This window comes from Scyliorhinus canicula, chromosome 15 (genome assembly GCF_902713615.1).
Source record: "Scyliorhinus canicula chromosome 15, sScyCan1.1, whole genome shotgun sequence".
NCBI lineage: Eukaryota > Metazoa > Chordata > Chondrichthyes > Carcharhiniformes > Scyliorhinidae > Scyliorhinus > Scyliorhinus canicula.
This window is the reverse complement of record NC_052160.1, coordinates 85,595,750-85,611,989: the sequence shown is the minus strand read 5'-3', so window position 1 is coordinate 85,611,989 and position 16,240 is coordinate 85,595,750. Positions and strand designations below refer to the sequence as shown.

General features: G+C 51.7%; 1 protein-coding gene across 5 annotated transcripts in view; it reads left to right on the top strand.

The window, feature by feature from the left end:
• LOC119978544 (methyltransferase-like protein 27) overlaps positions 1-16,240 on the top strand; it is a 75,657-nt gene that overhangs the window by 39,734 nt on the left and 19,683 nt on the right. For all 5 annotated transcript variants that reach the window (XM_038820270.1, XM_038820269.1, XM_038820268.1 and 2 more), the window contains exons 3-4: positions 1,244-1,372; positions 11,463-11,601. In XM_038820270.1, the coding sequence (XP_038676198.1) occupies positions 1,244-1,372; positions 11,463-11,601 (268 nt within the window). The remainder of the gene's footprint in view (positions 1-1,243; positions 1,373-11,462; positions 11,602-16,240) is intronic.

Genomic DNA, 16,240 nt, shown 5'->3' with positions numbered 1-16,240 from the left:
CTTCTATGTTCTATGTTCTATAACCTGCCCAAAACTATATAATCAAAGGACAAGAGGAATGTATCACTGCTGTCTTCTTACAATTAATTACAGATCAGCAACCAAACTCTCACTAAACCATCCAGCTGAAAAGAAGTATTGAATTTCAGTTGCTGAATCATTTAGAATAGACAGAGATCATTTGGTTCATCATGTCTGTGCTGACAGTCTGAAGCAGTTATCCAATTTGTCTGATGCCCTTGTTGTTTCCCTATAGTCATGCAAATTTCCCCTTTGCAAATATATCATAAACTGTTGAATTCTAGATCATTACAGCATGGCACACTAAATAAAACTCCTGTATCCCTTCAGACAAAGGACAGCCAGCTTCTGCTTCACGTGTCCTCTGTAAATTTGCAGCAGGTTTGGGAAGGTGGTAAGGTTAACCTGGAAACTTTAGACCACACCACCACCCCGCCACTCCCCACCTCCTCCAAACCTGCTGATGAGGCGAGTAAAATTCTGCCTCATAGATTCAATACTAGCTAAGATGAGCATAGAATCATAAAACCCCTGCAGTGCAGAAGGAAGCCATTTGGCCCATCGAGTCTGCCAACCCTCTAAACCCTCTAAGGCACTTCCCTGCCTTATCCCTGGAACCCCACCTAACGTTTGGACTCAAAGGGGCAATTTAGCATGGCCAATCCAGCTAACCTGCACATTTTTGGACTGTGGGAGGAAACCGGAGCACCCGGAAGGAAACCCAGGCAGATACAGGGAGAACGCGCAGACTCTGCATAGATCGTGACCCAAGCCGGGAATCGAACCTGGAGCTGTGAAGCAACAGTGCTAACCACTGTGCGACCGTGCCGCCGTGTGAGAGACAAAACTGCCTAGCCATATGAGATTGCAACAAAAACAAAGTGCTGGATAATCTCAGCAGGTCTGGCAGCCTCTGCGGAGAGAGTAGGGAGCTAATGTTTTGAGTCTGGGTGACTCTTTATCAAGAGCTCTGACTCTTTGCCATCCAGACGTGAAACATTAGCTCCCTTCTCTCTCCACAACTGCTGTGTGACCTGCTGAGATTGTCCATATTTTCTGGCTTTGTTTCAGATTCCAGTATCCGCAGTAATTTGCTTTTATCTTAAACTCTAACATATCTGATACTGTTCACAAGTACACAATGAGAACAATTGCATTCTTTCCTGTTGGAAATTGCGATGAAGGGAATGAAATTAATCAAAGTGACATTTATTTTTTCAAGGATCTTGCAGTGATAAATTATCAGGCTCATGTTTTTGCTGCTGAGGTGCTGGACCCCGTGTTTCCCAAAGAGCGAGACAATGCCCTCGTCCTTGATGTTGCCTGTGGAACAGGAGGGGTTGCTGAACAGGTATCAACGTAAAGACCAATCAAATATACGGTCATCTATTTCTGGTTCAGCAGAATTTTGCTAGAATTAGAGTTGAGGTGTTATATTCCTTATGATACTCTCGGTAACAGAGTTGTCTTCTGCATGGCTTTGTACCTCTGCTTCTACATTCGCTCTGTTGATAAAAGATTTGGAAGAATAGAGAGCTGGACATTCACAATTGCTGATGACACCAAGTTATGTGGCACAGAAAATAGCATTGATGAGCAGAAAGTTGCAAAAGACCATTGATAGGTTAGGTGATTGAGCTAAATTGTTACAATTGGTGTTTAATTCAGGGAAATGGGGAAGTTTGGACCTAAGAAAGATAGATCGGCTGATGAGAAGCTAGGAACTGTGGGCAAGCCGAGAGATTTAGGAATCACCAGAAGCTAGTGACAAGTACCGAAATAATTCAAAAAAACTCTCTCTCTGGGATTGGAATATGAAAATGTTGGAGGTTTTTTTGCAGTTTTATCAAACATGGTTAGACTGTCCCTGGAATACTGCATTCAGTTCCCGGTGCCAGACCTCAGGAAGAAGATATTGAGGTTGGAAGGTGGTGTTGTGTTGATTAACCAAAAGATTATTGACTGCTAACTGTCTGAAACTAAACCAGGCTGTTCGCAACCTTGATGGCATTATTGATCCTGAAATGAACTTCCACATATCACCCATCACCCCTGTGCTCACAAAGCTACTTTCGCTCTTAGTTAAGTAACGCCTTAATTTTAAGTGTTTTACCCTTGTTTTTCAATCGCTCAACTGCCTTGCCCCTTCCTTCTCTGTAATTTCCTCCAGCCCCTTACAGGTGTCTGTATTCCTCCTCTTCTGGCCTCTTCAGTGTAACAATATGTGCATTGTAAGGAACACAAGGCGTTAACAATAAGATAGTAATACTTCCTACCACCAGATGGAGATAAGGCATTCTGATATAAATATGGGGGGCGGGATTCTCCAATAATGGGGTTATGTCCCCACGCCCGCGAAAAAACGCATGCGGATCACACGGACTTTCCTGAAGAAAGTCCAGAGAGATTCACTTACCTGGAGGGGAATAGCAGGACTGCAGAGTGCTCCTCGCAGCTCCGGATGCCGATACAGGGCCCTGCACTTCCGGTTGAGGGTCCACGCATGCGCACAGTAGCAGCCTGTGTCGGCTGCCCCGCACAACATGGCCGATTCACACTGCAGACTGGCACCAAGAAGATAGCCCCCCCCCCCCAGATCACATGAGCCCGCAGATCGGTGGCCCCCAATCGATAGCCTGGCTGTCCTGGAGGCCTGCACGGTGAATGAACCCCCGCCCCCCCACCAGGGCGGCCGCGGACTTAGTCCGCAGCCACCACACCGAGTGCCCCATTAGAGAACCACGCTGGCGGGAACTCGGACAGCTGCACTTGGAGAATCGCCGCAGGGGCCTCTTTCAGCGGCTCCCGACCGGTGCCGCATTGACCGCGCGCGCCTGATTGGCGGTGATTCTCTGGGGACCGGAGAATGGCGGGAGCAGAGTCGGACCTGATCCCGGGTTTGACGCCCATTCTCCGCCCCCGCGCAGAGCGCAATTTCAGCGCGGAGGCTCGGAGAATCCCGCCCGTGACTTATGGGATTCTGGCAAAAGGTTGTAAAGCATTAGAGAGATTAGGTGCATAGCATAGAGTTTTCTTGTAAGAGATATCATATTGTTTTTAATAACTTATTCCTTGTTGACTGGTTAGAATCTTTAATTTAGTACTGTAAATAAACCAGCTTTGTTCAATAAGACAGCTTGATGTTCTTTGTTAGCACTACATTCTCAAAGCATCCTGATAGACCTAGCAGAGAACATAGAACATACGGGGCAGAAGGAGGCCATTCGGCCCGTCGAGTCTGCACTGACTCACTTAAGCCCTCACTTCCACCCTATCCCCATAACCCAATAACCCTTCCTAACCGTTTTGGTCACTAAGAGCAATTTATCATGGCCAATCCACCTAACCTGCATGTCTTTGGACTGTGGGAGGAAACCAGAGCACAGACAGTGACCCAGTGGGGAATCGAACCTGGGGCCCTGGCGCTGTGAAGCCACAGTGCTATCGATTTGTGCTACCATGCTGCCTTAAACATCACATCGATACTCGAACATCACATAGGTACATGGATAGATAGAAGATAGGAGCAGGAGGAGGCCTTACGAAGCTGCTCCGCCATTCATCACGATCATGGCTGATCATCCAACTCAATAGCCTAATCCTGCTTTCTCCCCATAGCCTTGATACCATTCTCCTCAAGCGCTGTATCCTGCCGTCTCTTGAATATATTTAAAGTTTTAGCATCAACTACTTCCTGTGGTAATGAATTCCACAGGCTTACCACTCTTTGTGTGAAGACATGTTTCCTTATCTCTGTCCGAAATGGTTTGCCCTGAATCTTCAGACTGTGACCCCTGGTTCTGGACACACCCATCATTAGTAACATCTTCCCTGCATCTACCCTGTCTAGTCCTGTTATAATTTTATAAGTCTCTATGAGATCCCCCCTCATTCTTCTGAACCCCAGCGAGTACAATCCCAACCTAGCCAATCTCTCCTCATATGAAAGTCCGGCCATCCCTGGAATCAGTCTGGTAAACCTTCACATTCAGCATTCCTGATTTTAGTCACCTTCCACGCTCTCCAAACCCTCATCACCCACCACCCACACGCCACCCCCGCCAAACCCTCCCTCTCCTACTTTGGCAGTTGTATTTAGCTCTAGAATTCTCTCTCTAAACCTCTCAGCTTGTCGACCTTACTTTCTTCCTTTAAGGAATTTATTAAAACTCACCTCTTTAGCCAAGTTTTTGGCCACCTACCTTAATAGCTCCTTACGTGGGTCAATGTATAAATGTTTTCTAATACTCCTGTGAAGCACCTTGTGATGTATTATCATGGTAGAGGGGCTATGTAAATGTACTTAGTTGTTTACATCAGGTCTAAACAGTTTCAGTTCTCAGCACAGGTTGCATCGGCTAAATCTAAGTCCCAATACATATGGAAGATGTATATTCTGTTGAATATTCATAACTCGCCAACATGACGTCACATCGACAAGATTTACATCCGCTTTATAAGAATGGGAGTTAGTCAAGGGAATCCTGCTGAGGGGGCCAAGGTAAGTATAGCCCCTGGGAGGAGAGGGCCAAGCCCCTGACCCCCATTGGGGGCATTTCCCTTTTATGTGGTGGGGAGGGAGAGCCAATAGAATCATAGAGTAGAATCACCACAGTGCAGAAGGAGACCATTCGGCCCATCAAGTCTGCACCGACCCTCAAAAGAGCACCCTACCGAGGCTCACCCCCCACCCTATTCCCATAACCCAACCTAACCACTTTTGGAGACAAAGAGCAATTCATCATGACCAATCCACCTAATCCATGACCAATCCACCTAACCTGCACAATCTTGGACTGTGGGATGAAACCCACGCAGACACTGGGAGAATGTGCAAACTCCACACAGTCAGTGACCCAAGGCTGGAATTGAATCTGGGACCCTGGCACTGTGAATCAGCAGTGCTAACCACTGTGCCACCCTCTGCCCTAATGATGTCTGTGAAGTGGGGGGAGGGGTGATAATATTGGGGGGGGGGGGGGGGGTTGGGGGGGGGGGGTGACACAGGGCAACAGCAGTGAGGAAGAAGAGTATCAATACATAATAAAAGCAAATTACTGCGGATGCTGGAATCAAAAAGAAAATGCTGGAAAATCTCAGCAGGTCTGGCAGCATCCGTAGGGAGAGAAAAGATCTAACGTTTCAAGTCCAATGACTCTTTGTCAAAGCTGACAGAGAAAGTGGGAAATATTTATACTGTGGAGTGAGAATGAAAGATGAGTCATAGCCACAGAAACCCAGGGAAATGGGGTGCTACTGGCCATAGAAACTAAGGGGAAAGTTTGCTAATGGCAGTCCCTAGAGAGAACAAACGGTGTGAAAGACCAAACAGCAGAGAAACTAGCATCAGAGGGTAAACTGTGACAGATGGAGATGTGGGGGGAGGGGAAGGGGAAGCAAAGGGGAGAAAGGGTAAGGAAAGGTGGATAAGATGGGGGGTGAATATATATAAAGAAAGACAAGAGAGAAAGAAATGGTAAAAAACAGTTAAAATGAAATGGGATGAAAACAAATGGGTCGAGATGGGGCAGAGCTAATTATCTGAAGTTGTTCAGCTCTACCCATTTGGAAGAGAGACACAATATTTTTGTTGTGTGTGTGGTGGGGGGGAGGAAAGAGACCCCTCGATTCTTCTGTGGTGGGTGGTAGGGGGAGGGTTGCTCCGATGCTTGTGCAGGGGGTCCTCCATGTTCCACTGGGCAGTTCGGGTGAGTTTAATTCCAGTGCTGATCGGGGAACCTTTAAAGATGGCATCTGGTCTCTATGGAACTGGCCTTGCCACCGCTATCAGACCCCACCCCGCCAAATTGATAGCATAAATCAGATACCCATAATTTCTGTGCACTAGGTGCCAGAAAATCTGGTCTGTAAACTCAACTGTGCATCTGGAGAGAAACACGGCGGTTTTCAGTCGGAGCCTAACATTCTGGGCAAAATGGAACAAAGTCCCAGAGTGAGTGCATTTAGCCGTGTGTTTCCCGGCACTATCATTGCTGAGAAACATATGGCTATTCAACGTGACTCGTTTTGAATAAGGGCCTGAATGGTGAATGTGCGGCTGATGGGAACGTCCGATCTCCAAGGCCCCGTAAAGAATCCCGACCTCACCCCCAGCCCGAATGCAGCATGGGAGGGTCCCCCACCAGACAACCCCAGCCTAATCGCGCATGCGCACAAAATGGCAGCTTGGTACCTTGGCCGTGCCAACCTGCCACCTGGGCAGTGCCACGCTGGCATCCAGGTGGCACTGCCAGGGTACCCAGGTAGCCCCAGCAGTGTCAGGTCATCACCCTGCCCAAAGAGACTGCAGCTGGGAGGCCTCCGATCCCCTTGGAGACCCCCACAAGTGCCGTTCCGTCTGGTCCCCGTTTGTGGGGACCAGTACCAAACGGCGCTCGTTCAAGGCCCCCGATGAAAAGAGATTGAATCCTAAAGCCTCAGGTAGCTCGGGAATCTGTACATTAGAGTAAGGCTTACTGCCTTGCTTGATGTGTTGGGTAGGCTGGGTCTGCGAGGACTGCATTTACCATAGCAGTGAGAGAGACAGGCTTCCAACACTTGGTGAAATGCAACTCTATTTTATTGAACTCTTAACTATTAAACATACTTTAACTGTGGGTTGACACTATGCTGAGTTGACTGGAGACCTGAGGCTAACCTGACCAGACTACCATACTACCACATGGTGGATGTTCTAGTTGTTGCTCACAGGCTCTGGCTGTCTCAGAGGCTGCATCCCGAGAGAGCGGGAAAACTAGTGCCCTCTGGCTTTATAGTGGCCGTGTCCTGTCTGGTGATTGGCTGCTGTGTTCTGTGTGTTCATTGATCATCCTGTGTGTCAATCAATGCCTGTCTGTGCACCATCATATACTTGTGTGTATATTATGGCATCTCCCCCCTTTTTAAAAAATGTGTATAGGTCAATAAATAGTGAGTGTGTGTATGTGCTGACTAGGTACAAAGTATGTGAGCATATTTACATGAGTAGGAGCCTGACTATATACAAAATGCATGAACGTATTTACATGGGAAGGTGTCTAGTCCAGATAGAGTGCATACAACAAATTAGGAAGAACAATATGTACAGACGTGTAAAGGAAGCTCAAGGCAATGAAACATTCAGTCTATAAATTTAGTCCCTGTGGCGGGCGACGAATTCTGGTTGACCGACTCAAGGGAGGGTCAGGGGCCGCCTGCACTGGAATGGGCGGAGCTGCATCCAATGTAGAGGGTGGCAAAAGAAGCGGCAGATCGGTGACCTCTTTGTAGGGTGTGTCCTGAGGAATCAGCAGGCGAGGCGGGACATCGCGTTCAGGTGGCGAGTGTGGAAGCAGCCACAGTGCCCGCCTATTACGCCGAAGAAAAGAGCCATCATGCATGCGAACGAGAAATGATCTGGGGGCCACTTGCTTGACCACCACAGATGTGGCCGACCAGCTACCTAGGGTCAGGTAGCTGAACACGAATTCGGTCAGCAGGGACAAGAGCAGAGAGATCTGTGGCATGAGATGCAAGAACATAGAACATAGAACGATACAGCGCAGTACAGGCCCTTCGGCCCTCGATGTTGCACCGACATGGAAAAAATCTAAAGGCCATCTAACCTACACTATGCCCTTATCATCCATATGCTTATCCAATAAATTTTTAAATGCCCTCAATGTTGGCGAGTTCACTACTGTTGCAGGTAGGGCATTCCACGGCCTCACCACTCTTTGCGTAAAAAACCCACCTCTGACCTCTGTCCTATATCTATTACCCCTCAATTTAAGGCTATGTCCCCTCGTGCTAGCCACCTCCATCCGCGGGAGAAGGCTCTCGCTGTCCACCCTATCTAACCCTCTGATCATTTTGTATGCCTCTATTAAGTCACCTCTTAACCTTCTTCTCTCTAACGAAAACAACCTCAAGTCCATCAGCCTTTCCTCATAAGATTTTCCCTCCATACCAAGCAACATCCTGGTAAATCTCCTCTGCACCTGTTCCAAAGCTTCCACGTCCTTCCTATAATGAGGCGACCAGAACTGTATGCAATACTCCAAATGCGGCCGTACTAGAGTTTTGTACAACTGCAACATGACCTCATGTCTCCGGAACTCAATCCCTCTATCAATAAAGGCCAACACACCATAGGCCTTCTTCACAACCCTATCAACCTGGGTGGCAACTTTCAGGGATCTATGTACATGGACACCGAGATCCCTCTGCTCATCCACACTACCAAGAATTTTACCATTAGCCAAATATTCCGCATTCCTGTTATTCTTTCCAAAGTGAATCACCTCACACTTCTCCACATTAAACTCCATTTGCCACCTCTCAGCCCAGCTCTGCAGCTTATCTATGTCCCTCTGTAACCTGCAACATCCTTCCGCACTATCTACAACTCCACCGACTTTAGTGTCGTCTGCAAATTTACTCACCCATCCTTCTGCGCCCTCCTCTAGGTCATTTATAAAAATGACAAACAGCAACGGCCCCAGAACAGATCCTTGTGGTACGCCACTCGTAACTGAACTCCATTCTGAACATTTCCCATCAACTACCACTCTCTGTCTTCTTTCAACTAGCCAATTTCTGATCCACATCTCTAAATCACCCTCAATCCCCAGCCTCCGTATTTTCTGCAATAGCCGACCGTGGGGAACCTTATCAAACGCTAAGTTTGGGGATAAACTTCCCCAGGAAGTTGACCATCCCCAGGAAGCTGAGGACTGCCTTCTTATCCTCCGGTGTCTTCATAGCATTGATCGCCGACACCTTATCTGCATCTGGCTGCACACCGAACTGCGAAATATGGTCGCCGAGGAACTTTATTTCTCCTTGACCGAACGAGCATTTGGCTCTGTTGAGTCGGAGGCCATGCTCGTGGATCCTCTGGAACACTCGCTTGAGGCGATCGATGTGTTCCTGCGGAGTGGTGGACCAGACAATGGTGTTGTCTACGTACACTCGCACCCCCTCGATGCCCTCCATCATTTGCTCCATTATTCGGTGGAACACCTCCGAGGCGGAGATGATGCCAAAGGGCATCCGGTTGTAACAGTAACGACCAAACGGGGTGTTAAATGTGCACAACTTTCGACTGGACGCGTCCAGCTGTATTTGCCAAAACCCCTTGGAGGCATCCAGCTTCGTGAAAAACTTGGCGTGAGCCATTTCGCACTTAGGGATAGGGTAGTGTTCCCTCATGATGTTACAGTTCAAATCTTTGGGGTCGATACAAACGCACAGTTCCCCTGACGGTTTTTTGACACAAACCATGGAGCTAACCCAGTCCGTGGGTTCCGTGACCTTAGAAATGACGCCCTGGTCCTGGAGGTCTTGCAGCTGCTGCTTGAGGCGGTCCTTAAGGGGTTCCGGCACCCGACGGGGTGCATGAACCACAGGCATGGCATTCGATTTCAAAAGAATCTTGTATGTGTAGGGGAGTGTGCCTATACCTTCGAAGACGCTGTGGTATTGTGCTATGATGTCATTTAATTGTATTTGGAAGTTGGCATCTGGCGAGGCTGATGCCTCAGCGGGCGACATAGGGTGAACCCGCTGCACAAGATTCAGGATCTTGCAGGCCTGAGCACTGAGCAAGGAAGCTTTGTTGGACCCTACAATTTCAAAACGCAGGGTGGCGCTTAAAGAACCATGCAATACCACAAGCTGGCATGATCCACTGGCAGCAATGGCATTGCCATTGTAGTCGAGAAGCTGGCAGGCCAATGGAAGAATGTTCGGATTGACGTGGATGGTGTCAAGGTCAGACTGTGAAATGAGGTCGCTGAAGCGCCGGTGTCCAGCCTGAAGCGTATGCGAGATTTGTTGACCGTAAGGGTGGCACACCACTCGTCGTCCGGATCAATGCTCATCACTAGGAGGGGTTTAGCCTTTTTTGAGGAAAGCATAGTATGCTTGGTGATGATGCCAACCCAGAATGGGGATGTGAGATCCTCGGTGTCGGGATCTGGAACCATGTCGGAGTCTGCAACGGGTTGCTGTACTGACCGGACGTTCCTGCGCTGAGTCTGGGATCGATGTGTGGTGGGCAGTTGAGCAGATCTGCACAGGGCAGCTTGCCACACTGGAGACAGCGTCGAGATTTCACGGGACATTGCCGCTTTAAGTGGGAGGAGCCACAGTTGTTGCACGTCATGGCGCCGATTTCAGGACGCTCCGTGCGCCACCGCGCATGCGCGGTGCGATCGAACGATGGGCGCACCTGCGCAATTCGGTCCTCGGCTTTGCCGTCCCCTCGGTCATTGCGCACATGCGCAGGAGCCTGGGAAAAGCACACAAAATGGCTGCCCTCATCCAGACTCAGGCCCTGGAGCTGTTTTACGGCCTGCACCCGCTCCGCATCGTGGGGGCCTTGCCGCGCCGTCCCTGCCGCCTTGATATGGGAGTACCGGTTAGTAGCGTGATCATGTAGGACGCAGGTCTCGATGGCGATGATGAGGGTGAGCTGCTTCAGTTTAAGGAGCTGCTGGCGAAGGGGATCGGAGTGGACCCCGAAAACGATCTGGTCGCGGATCATGGAGTCGGAAGTGGAGCCCTGGTTGCAGGACTGCGCGAGGATACGGAGATGGGTTAAGAAGAACTGAAAAGATTCATCCTTACCCTGAAGCCTCTGCTGGAACACATAGCGTTCAAAGCTCTCATTGACTTCGATGTCACAGTGGCTGTCGAACTTCAGCAGGACTGTTTTGAACTTTGTCTTGTCATCACCTTCAGCAAAGGTAAAGGAGTTAAAAATGTGGATAGCGTGGTCCCCGGCTGTAGAGAGGAAGAGAGCGATTTCCCTGGCATCCGATGCGGCTTCGAGGTCGGCGGCTTCAAGATACAGGTGGAACTTCTGCTTAAAAATCTTCTAGTTGGCACCGAGGTTGCTGGCGATGCGGAGCGGCGGGGGAGGGCGGACGCTGTCCATGTTACCGGATGGCTAATCGCTGGTCGAAGGCAGACTATCTCAAGGTAGGTCCGTCAAACTCTAACATCACGCACTGGTATCATGATGTGTTGGGTATGCTGGATCTGCGAGGACTGCGTTTACCATAGCAGTGAGAGAGAGACAGGCTTCCAACACTTGGTGAAATGCAACTCTATTTTATTGAACTCTTAACTATTAAACATACTTTAACTGTTGGTTGACACTATGCTGAGTTGACTGGAGACCTGAGGCTAACCTGACCAGACTATTTTACTACCACATGGTGTATGTTCTAGTTGTTGTTCACAGGCTCTGACTGTCTCAGAGGCTGGATCCCAAGAGAACGGGAAAACTAGTGCCTTCTGGCTTTATAGTGGTCGTGTCCTGTCTGGTGATTGGCTGCTGTGTTCTGTGTGTTGATTGGTCATCCTGTGTGTCAATCAATGTCTGTCTGTGCACCATCATATACCTGTGTGTATATTATGACAGAGTCCAATTAATATTTTGCTGTTTTCTTTAGTTGAAGAAACTGGGATTTAAGAACTTCCATGGAATCGATGGCAGTGAAGGCATGTTGAAGGTAGCGGAATCCAAAGGCCTGTATCAGAGTTTGAAAAAGTTTCTGATTGTTCCAGGTGAACAACTCCCTGCACCTTCAGGTAACAAATCGATTTAATAGAATTACAAAGTGTTTACAGCACAGAAAAGGCCATTCAGCCCAGCCAGTCTATGCTGGTGTTTACATGCACATTTTTTTTATTATTTATTCTTTCACGGGGTGTAAGCATCACTGGCTAGACCAGCATTTATTGAAGGTGATGGTGAGCCACCTTCTTTAACCGCTGCAGTCCATGTGGTGTAGGTCCACCCACAGGGCTGTTTGGGAGTTCCAGGGTTTTGACCCAGTGACAGTGAAGCTGCCGAGGCCAATACTCGGCGGTTCATCCAGTTTGATTTCTTTCTGACTTTGTGACAGTTTGAGTGGTATGCCAGGGAGGACATGTAAGAGTCAGCGATATTGCTGCAGGTCCAGAGTCACACGTAGACCAGGCGATTTCTCCTCTGAAGAACATTAGTGATCCCACATGGGGTTTAAATTCCAGATTTAAATACTAGCAGCTGCTGTGGTGGGTTTCGAACCCTGGTCTCCACAGCATTAGCCTGAATCTCTGGATTACTAATCCAGCAATATTTACACTATGCCACTGCCTCCATAGATTGCTTGACACATTCCTGGAAATTTCAGCATGTGACATTTGACCATATCAATCATATGGCACTTTCTTCACATGAAATGTTCCCACTTTTGCCGGCCACAAACTAGTCTGAATTGATTGGGTAAAAAGAAAACTAGGGTTGCAATTTAAGGGTCGCGTCCCGCACCGATTCCGGTGGGACGCGGCCAGTAGATCCCTGGACAGGCTCTGCCAGGATTCCCAACGGTTGTTACCCCTCGTGTCATCTAACCAGATCTCGCAAGACATCGCAATCTGGATCCTGCCCACAATGGGACCAATCACGCACAGTTAAGTGAGTTTAAGAGCCCACTTAATCGTGCTGACGCCAGATCGAGTGGCCATTTGGCATCTACTGGCCTAGCTGAGGAGATCCCAGCCGGGCGCTGCTCAGTACTGGTCCCCACAAATGGGGACCAAGTGGAACAGCACTTCGATGGGGGTTTGGTCTCCCAGACAATCGGAGGCCCTTGTGTGGCCGGCCTCCGGGTAGGGTGACATCCTGGCACTGCTGGCGCCACCAGAGCACCTTGGCACTGCCATCATGGAACCCTGGCAGTGCCATATGGGCACCCTGACAGTGCCACCCAGGCCCAGTGCCCTCACCAGGTATCGAACCCGGGGGTGTCTTGCAAGTGTGAGGTGGGGGCTGGGACCCTCTTAAAGGTGAATTGGAGTTTCCGGGGATCACATTCTGGGCTCAAGACATCAATGCCCCATTGACAAATGATGTCCTGATCTCCTCCTGCACTTGCGGAGCTCCTCAGTGCAATAAATTACTCTGAATGCTGCCAGGGAGGGAGGGACATTCTCCGCCAGGCCTCAGAATAGCCTGGCCAGGATGGACTCTGCACGATTCTCCAGAAAGATTTCTAAGTGTTGTAGCGAGCGAGATTTGCCGCAAGATTCTTGGTGCTCAGCCCAGCAAGGCCTGCAACACTATTCAACGTTAATTGGTCCACTGAGCGAGGCCTTACAGGCTTCTCGCCGCAAATGAAGGCTCACCAGCTGATTTCCCTGGCACCGCGCTCACCAGCCCCCTGCTAACAAGGTCGAGCAGCACTTAAGTTGCATTTGCTCAGCTAACCCCAGCCAGCTCGCAACAATGACACCAAGGAAAACAGTCCCAAAATTCGGGGACACAGACTTGGGGAGGCTGCTCGACATTGTGGAGGCCAGGGGGGTTTTCCTGTTCCCCCGAATGTCCAAGAGAGTCAGCCATAGGGCAGCCAGTGCTGCCTGGGATGAGGTGGCGGCGGCAGTGAGCTCGGGGAGTGTGATCAGGCTGACTGGCCTCCAGTGCAGGAAGAAGGTCAATGACCTACACCGGCATCACAAGTGAGGAGAAACTACTTCCACGCCCCCCCTGGTGACCTTCCGTCCCCCCTTCCCCCCACAGGAGCGTCCAACACCCCTCCCCCTTCAACCTTGCCAACACTTCCTCCACCCCCACCCCCAATGCTTCCTTCACGCCCACCCCCATAAGTGTGGCTAACAATGCCCTCTCTGTGGCTCTGCAGGAAACGCTCTCCCACAATTGCTGGGAAAGGGCTCAGGCTGACGGTGGTGTGCCAGACATCAGGATCCTCACTTCTTTCGAGGAGCGAGCCCTGGAGGTGACTGGTGTGGCCGAGGACATCAGTCACCAAAGTAGAGGCTGGCGGATGCCGCAGAAGCGAGGAACCACCGGGTCCCACCCAAAGGCCCTGTCACACGCGAGTTGTTATTGTCTTACTGATTGACCCATCCTGCCCACTGACCACATGTCTATTCTCCCGCAGGTCCTCCAGCTGCCGGCGCCGGCCCATCCTGGGCAGCACCTCCTCCAGCCTCTTAGGAGACCACCACGGAGGAAAGCGCCGAGGATGCAACCGTACTCGCCACATAACAGCTGCCATCCCCACCCTCCACCAGCGCAGATACACACACATCGATGGGACATGTTAGTGGACAGGCTTCTGGGGCACAATCTGATGAGCACCACACAGCCACTGATGTGCATTAGATGGAGGATGTAACCTCCAGGCGAGACAGCAGTCACAGGTCTGCCGGATACCAGGACCCAGCTGTGTACAAGCCTGATGCTGAACCTGTGGAAGAGGTCATCCCGGAGCTGATGGAGATGTTAGGGTGCGGCCGGGATTACAGTGGGAGATGTCAGCTGTATCTCAGACACTCCAGCAACTCCATAGCCACTTGGAGGAGACCCAGAGGCTACGGATGCAGGAGATGGCACCGGCAATGAGTGGCACCGAGGCCATCACTGAAAGGGTGGCGACGTAGTGGAGAGCCTGGTGCAAGTGATCGGCACCAGGAGTGAAGGTGCCCAAGGTGTCGCCCAGTTGGTGACGACCATGGCTGAGGGTCTCAACAGAATGTCCGCCTCACTGGGGGATGTTACCTAGTACCAGGCTGACCTGTCTCGCTCTCAGCTGGGAATGGCTGAGACACTACGGAGATTGTCCCAGTCACAGGTGGGCATTGCCGAGGCCCAATCATGGCCTCGCTGCTCGGCTCACGGTGAGGGGGGGCGAAGGTGAACTTGGTGGGGGGGGGGGGGGGGTTAAAGGTGTTCGGAGGGTGAGGGTGGTGTGGGATGAAGATGGTGTGGGGATGAGGGTGGTGGGGGGTGAGAGTGGCGTGGAGGGTGAGGGTGGTGTGGGGGATGAGGGTGGTATGGGGGGCGAGGGTGGTGTGGGGGTGAGGGTGGTGTGGGGGTGAGGATGGTGTGGGGATGAGGGTGGTGGGGGGTGAGGGTGGTGTGGGGTGAACGTGAATGTGGTGGGGGGTGAAGGTGTTGGGAGCGTGAGAGGGGTGGGGGTGAGGGTAGTGTGCGGGGTGAGGGTGGTGTGGGGGTGGGGGTGGTGTGGGGGGTGAGGGTAGTGTGGGGGTGAGGGTAGTGTGGGGGGTGAGGGTAGTGTGCAGGGTGAGGGTGGCGTGGAGGGTGAGGGTGGTGTGGGGGTTGAGGGTAGTGTGGGGGGTGAGGGTAGTGTGGGGGTGGGGGTAGTGTGGGGGGTGAGGGTGGTGTGGGGGGTGAGGGTAGTGTCGGGGTGGGGGTAGTGTGGGGGGTGAGGGTGGTGTGGGGCGTGAGGGTAGTGTGGGGGTGAGGGTAGTGTGGGGGGTGAGGGTAGTGTGGGGGTGGGGGTAGTGTGGGGGATGAGGGTAGTGTGGGGGTGGGGGTAGTGTGGGGGTGAGGATGGTGTGGGGGTGAGGGTAGTGTGGGGGGGTGAGGGTAGTGTGGGGGGTGAGGGTAGTGTGGGGGTGAGGGTGGTATGGCAGTGAGGATAGTGGGGGGTGAGGGTCGACATGGTGGGGGTGAGGGTGGTGTTGGGGTGAGGGTGGTGTGGGGGGGTGAGGGTAGTGTGGGGTGGGGGTAGTGTGGGGGGTGAGGGTGGTGTGGGGGTGAGGGTAGTGTGGGGGTGGGGGTAGTGTGGGGGTGAGGGTAGTGGGGGGGGTGAGGGTAGTGTGGTGGGTGAGGGTGGTATGGCAGTGAGGATAGTGGGGGGTGAGGGTGGTGTGGGGGTGAGGATGGTGTGGGGGTGAGGGTAGTGTGGGGGTGGGGGTAGTGTGGGGGGTGAGGGTGGTATGGCAGTGAGGATAGTGGGGGGTGAGGGTCGACATGGTGGGGGTGAGGGTGGTGTTGGGGTGAGGGTGGTGTGGGGGGGTGAGGGTAGTGTGGGGGTGGGGGTAGTGCGGGGGGTGAGGGTAGTGTGGGGGGTGAGGGTAGTGTGGGGGGTGAGGGTGGTGTGGGGGTGAGGGTAGTGTGGGGGGGTGAGGGTAGTGTGGGGGGGTGAGGGTGGTGTGGGGGTGAGGGTAGTGTGGGGGGGTGAGGGTAGTGTGGGGGGGTGAGGGTAGTGTGGGGGATGAAGGTAGTGTGGCAGTGAGGATGGTGGGGGGTGAGGGTAGTGTGGGGGTGAGGGTAGTGTGGGGGGTGAGGGTAGTGTGGGGGGTGAGGGTAGTGTGGCAGTGAGGATGGTGGGGGGTGAGGGTGAGGGTGGTGGGGGTGAACGTGGTGTGGGGGTGAGGGTGGTGGGAGGGTGAGGGTGGTGGGAGGGTGAGGGTG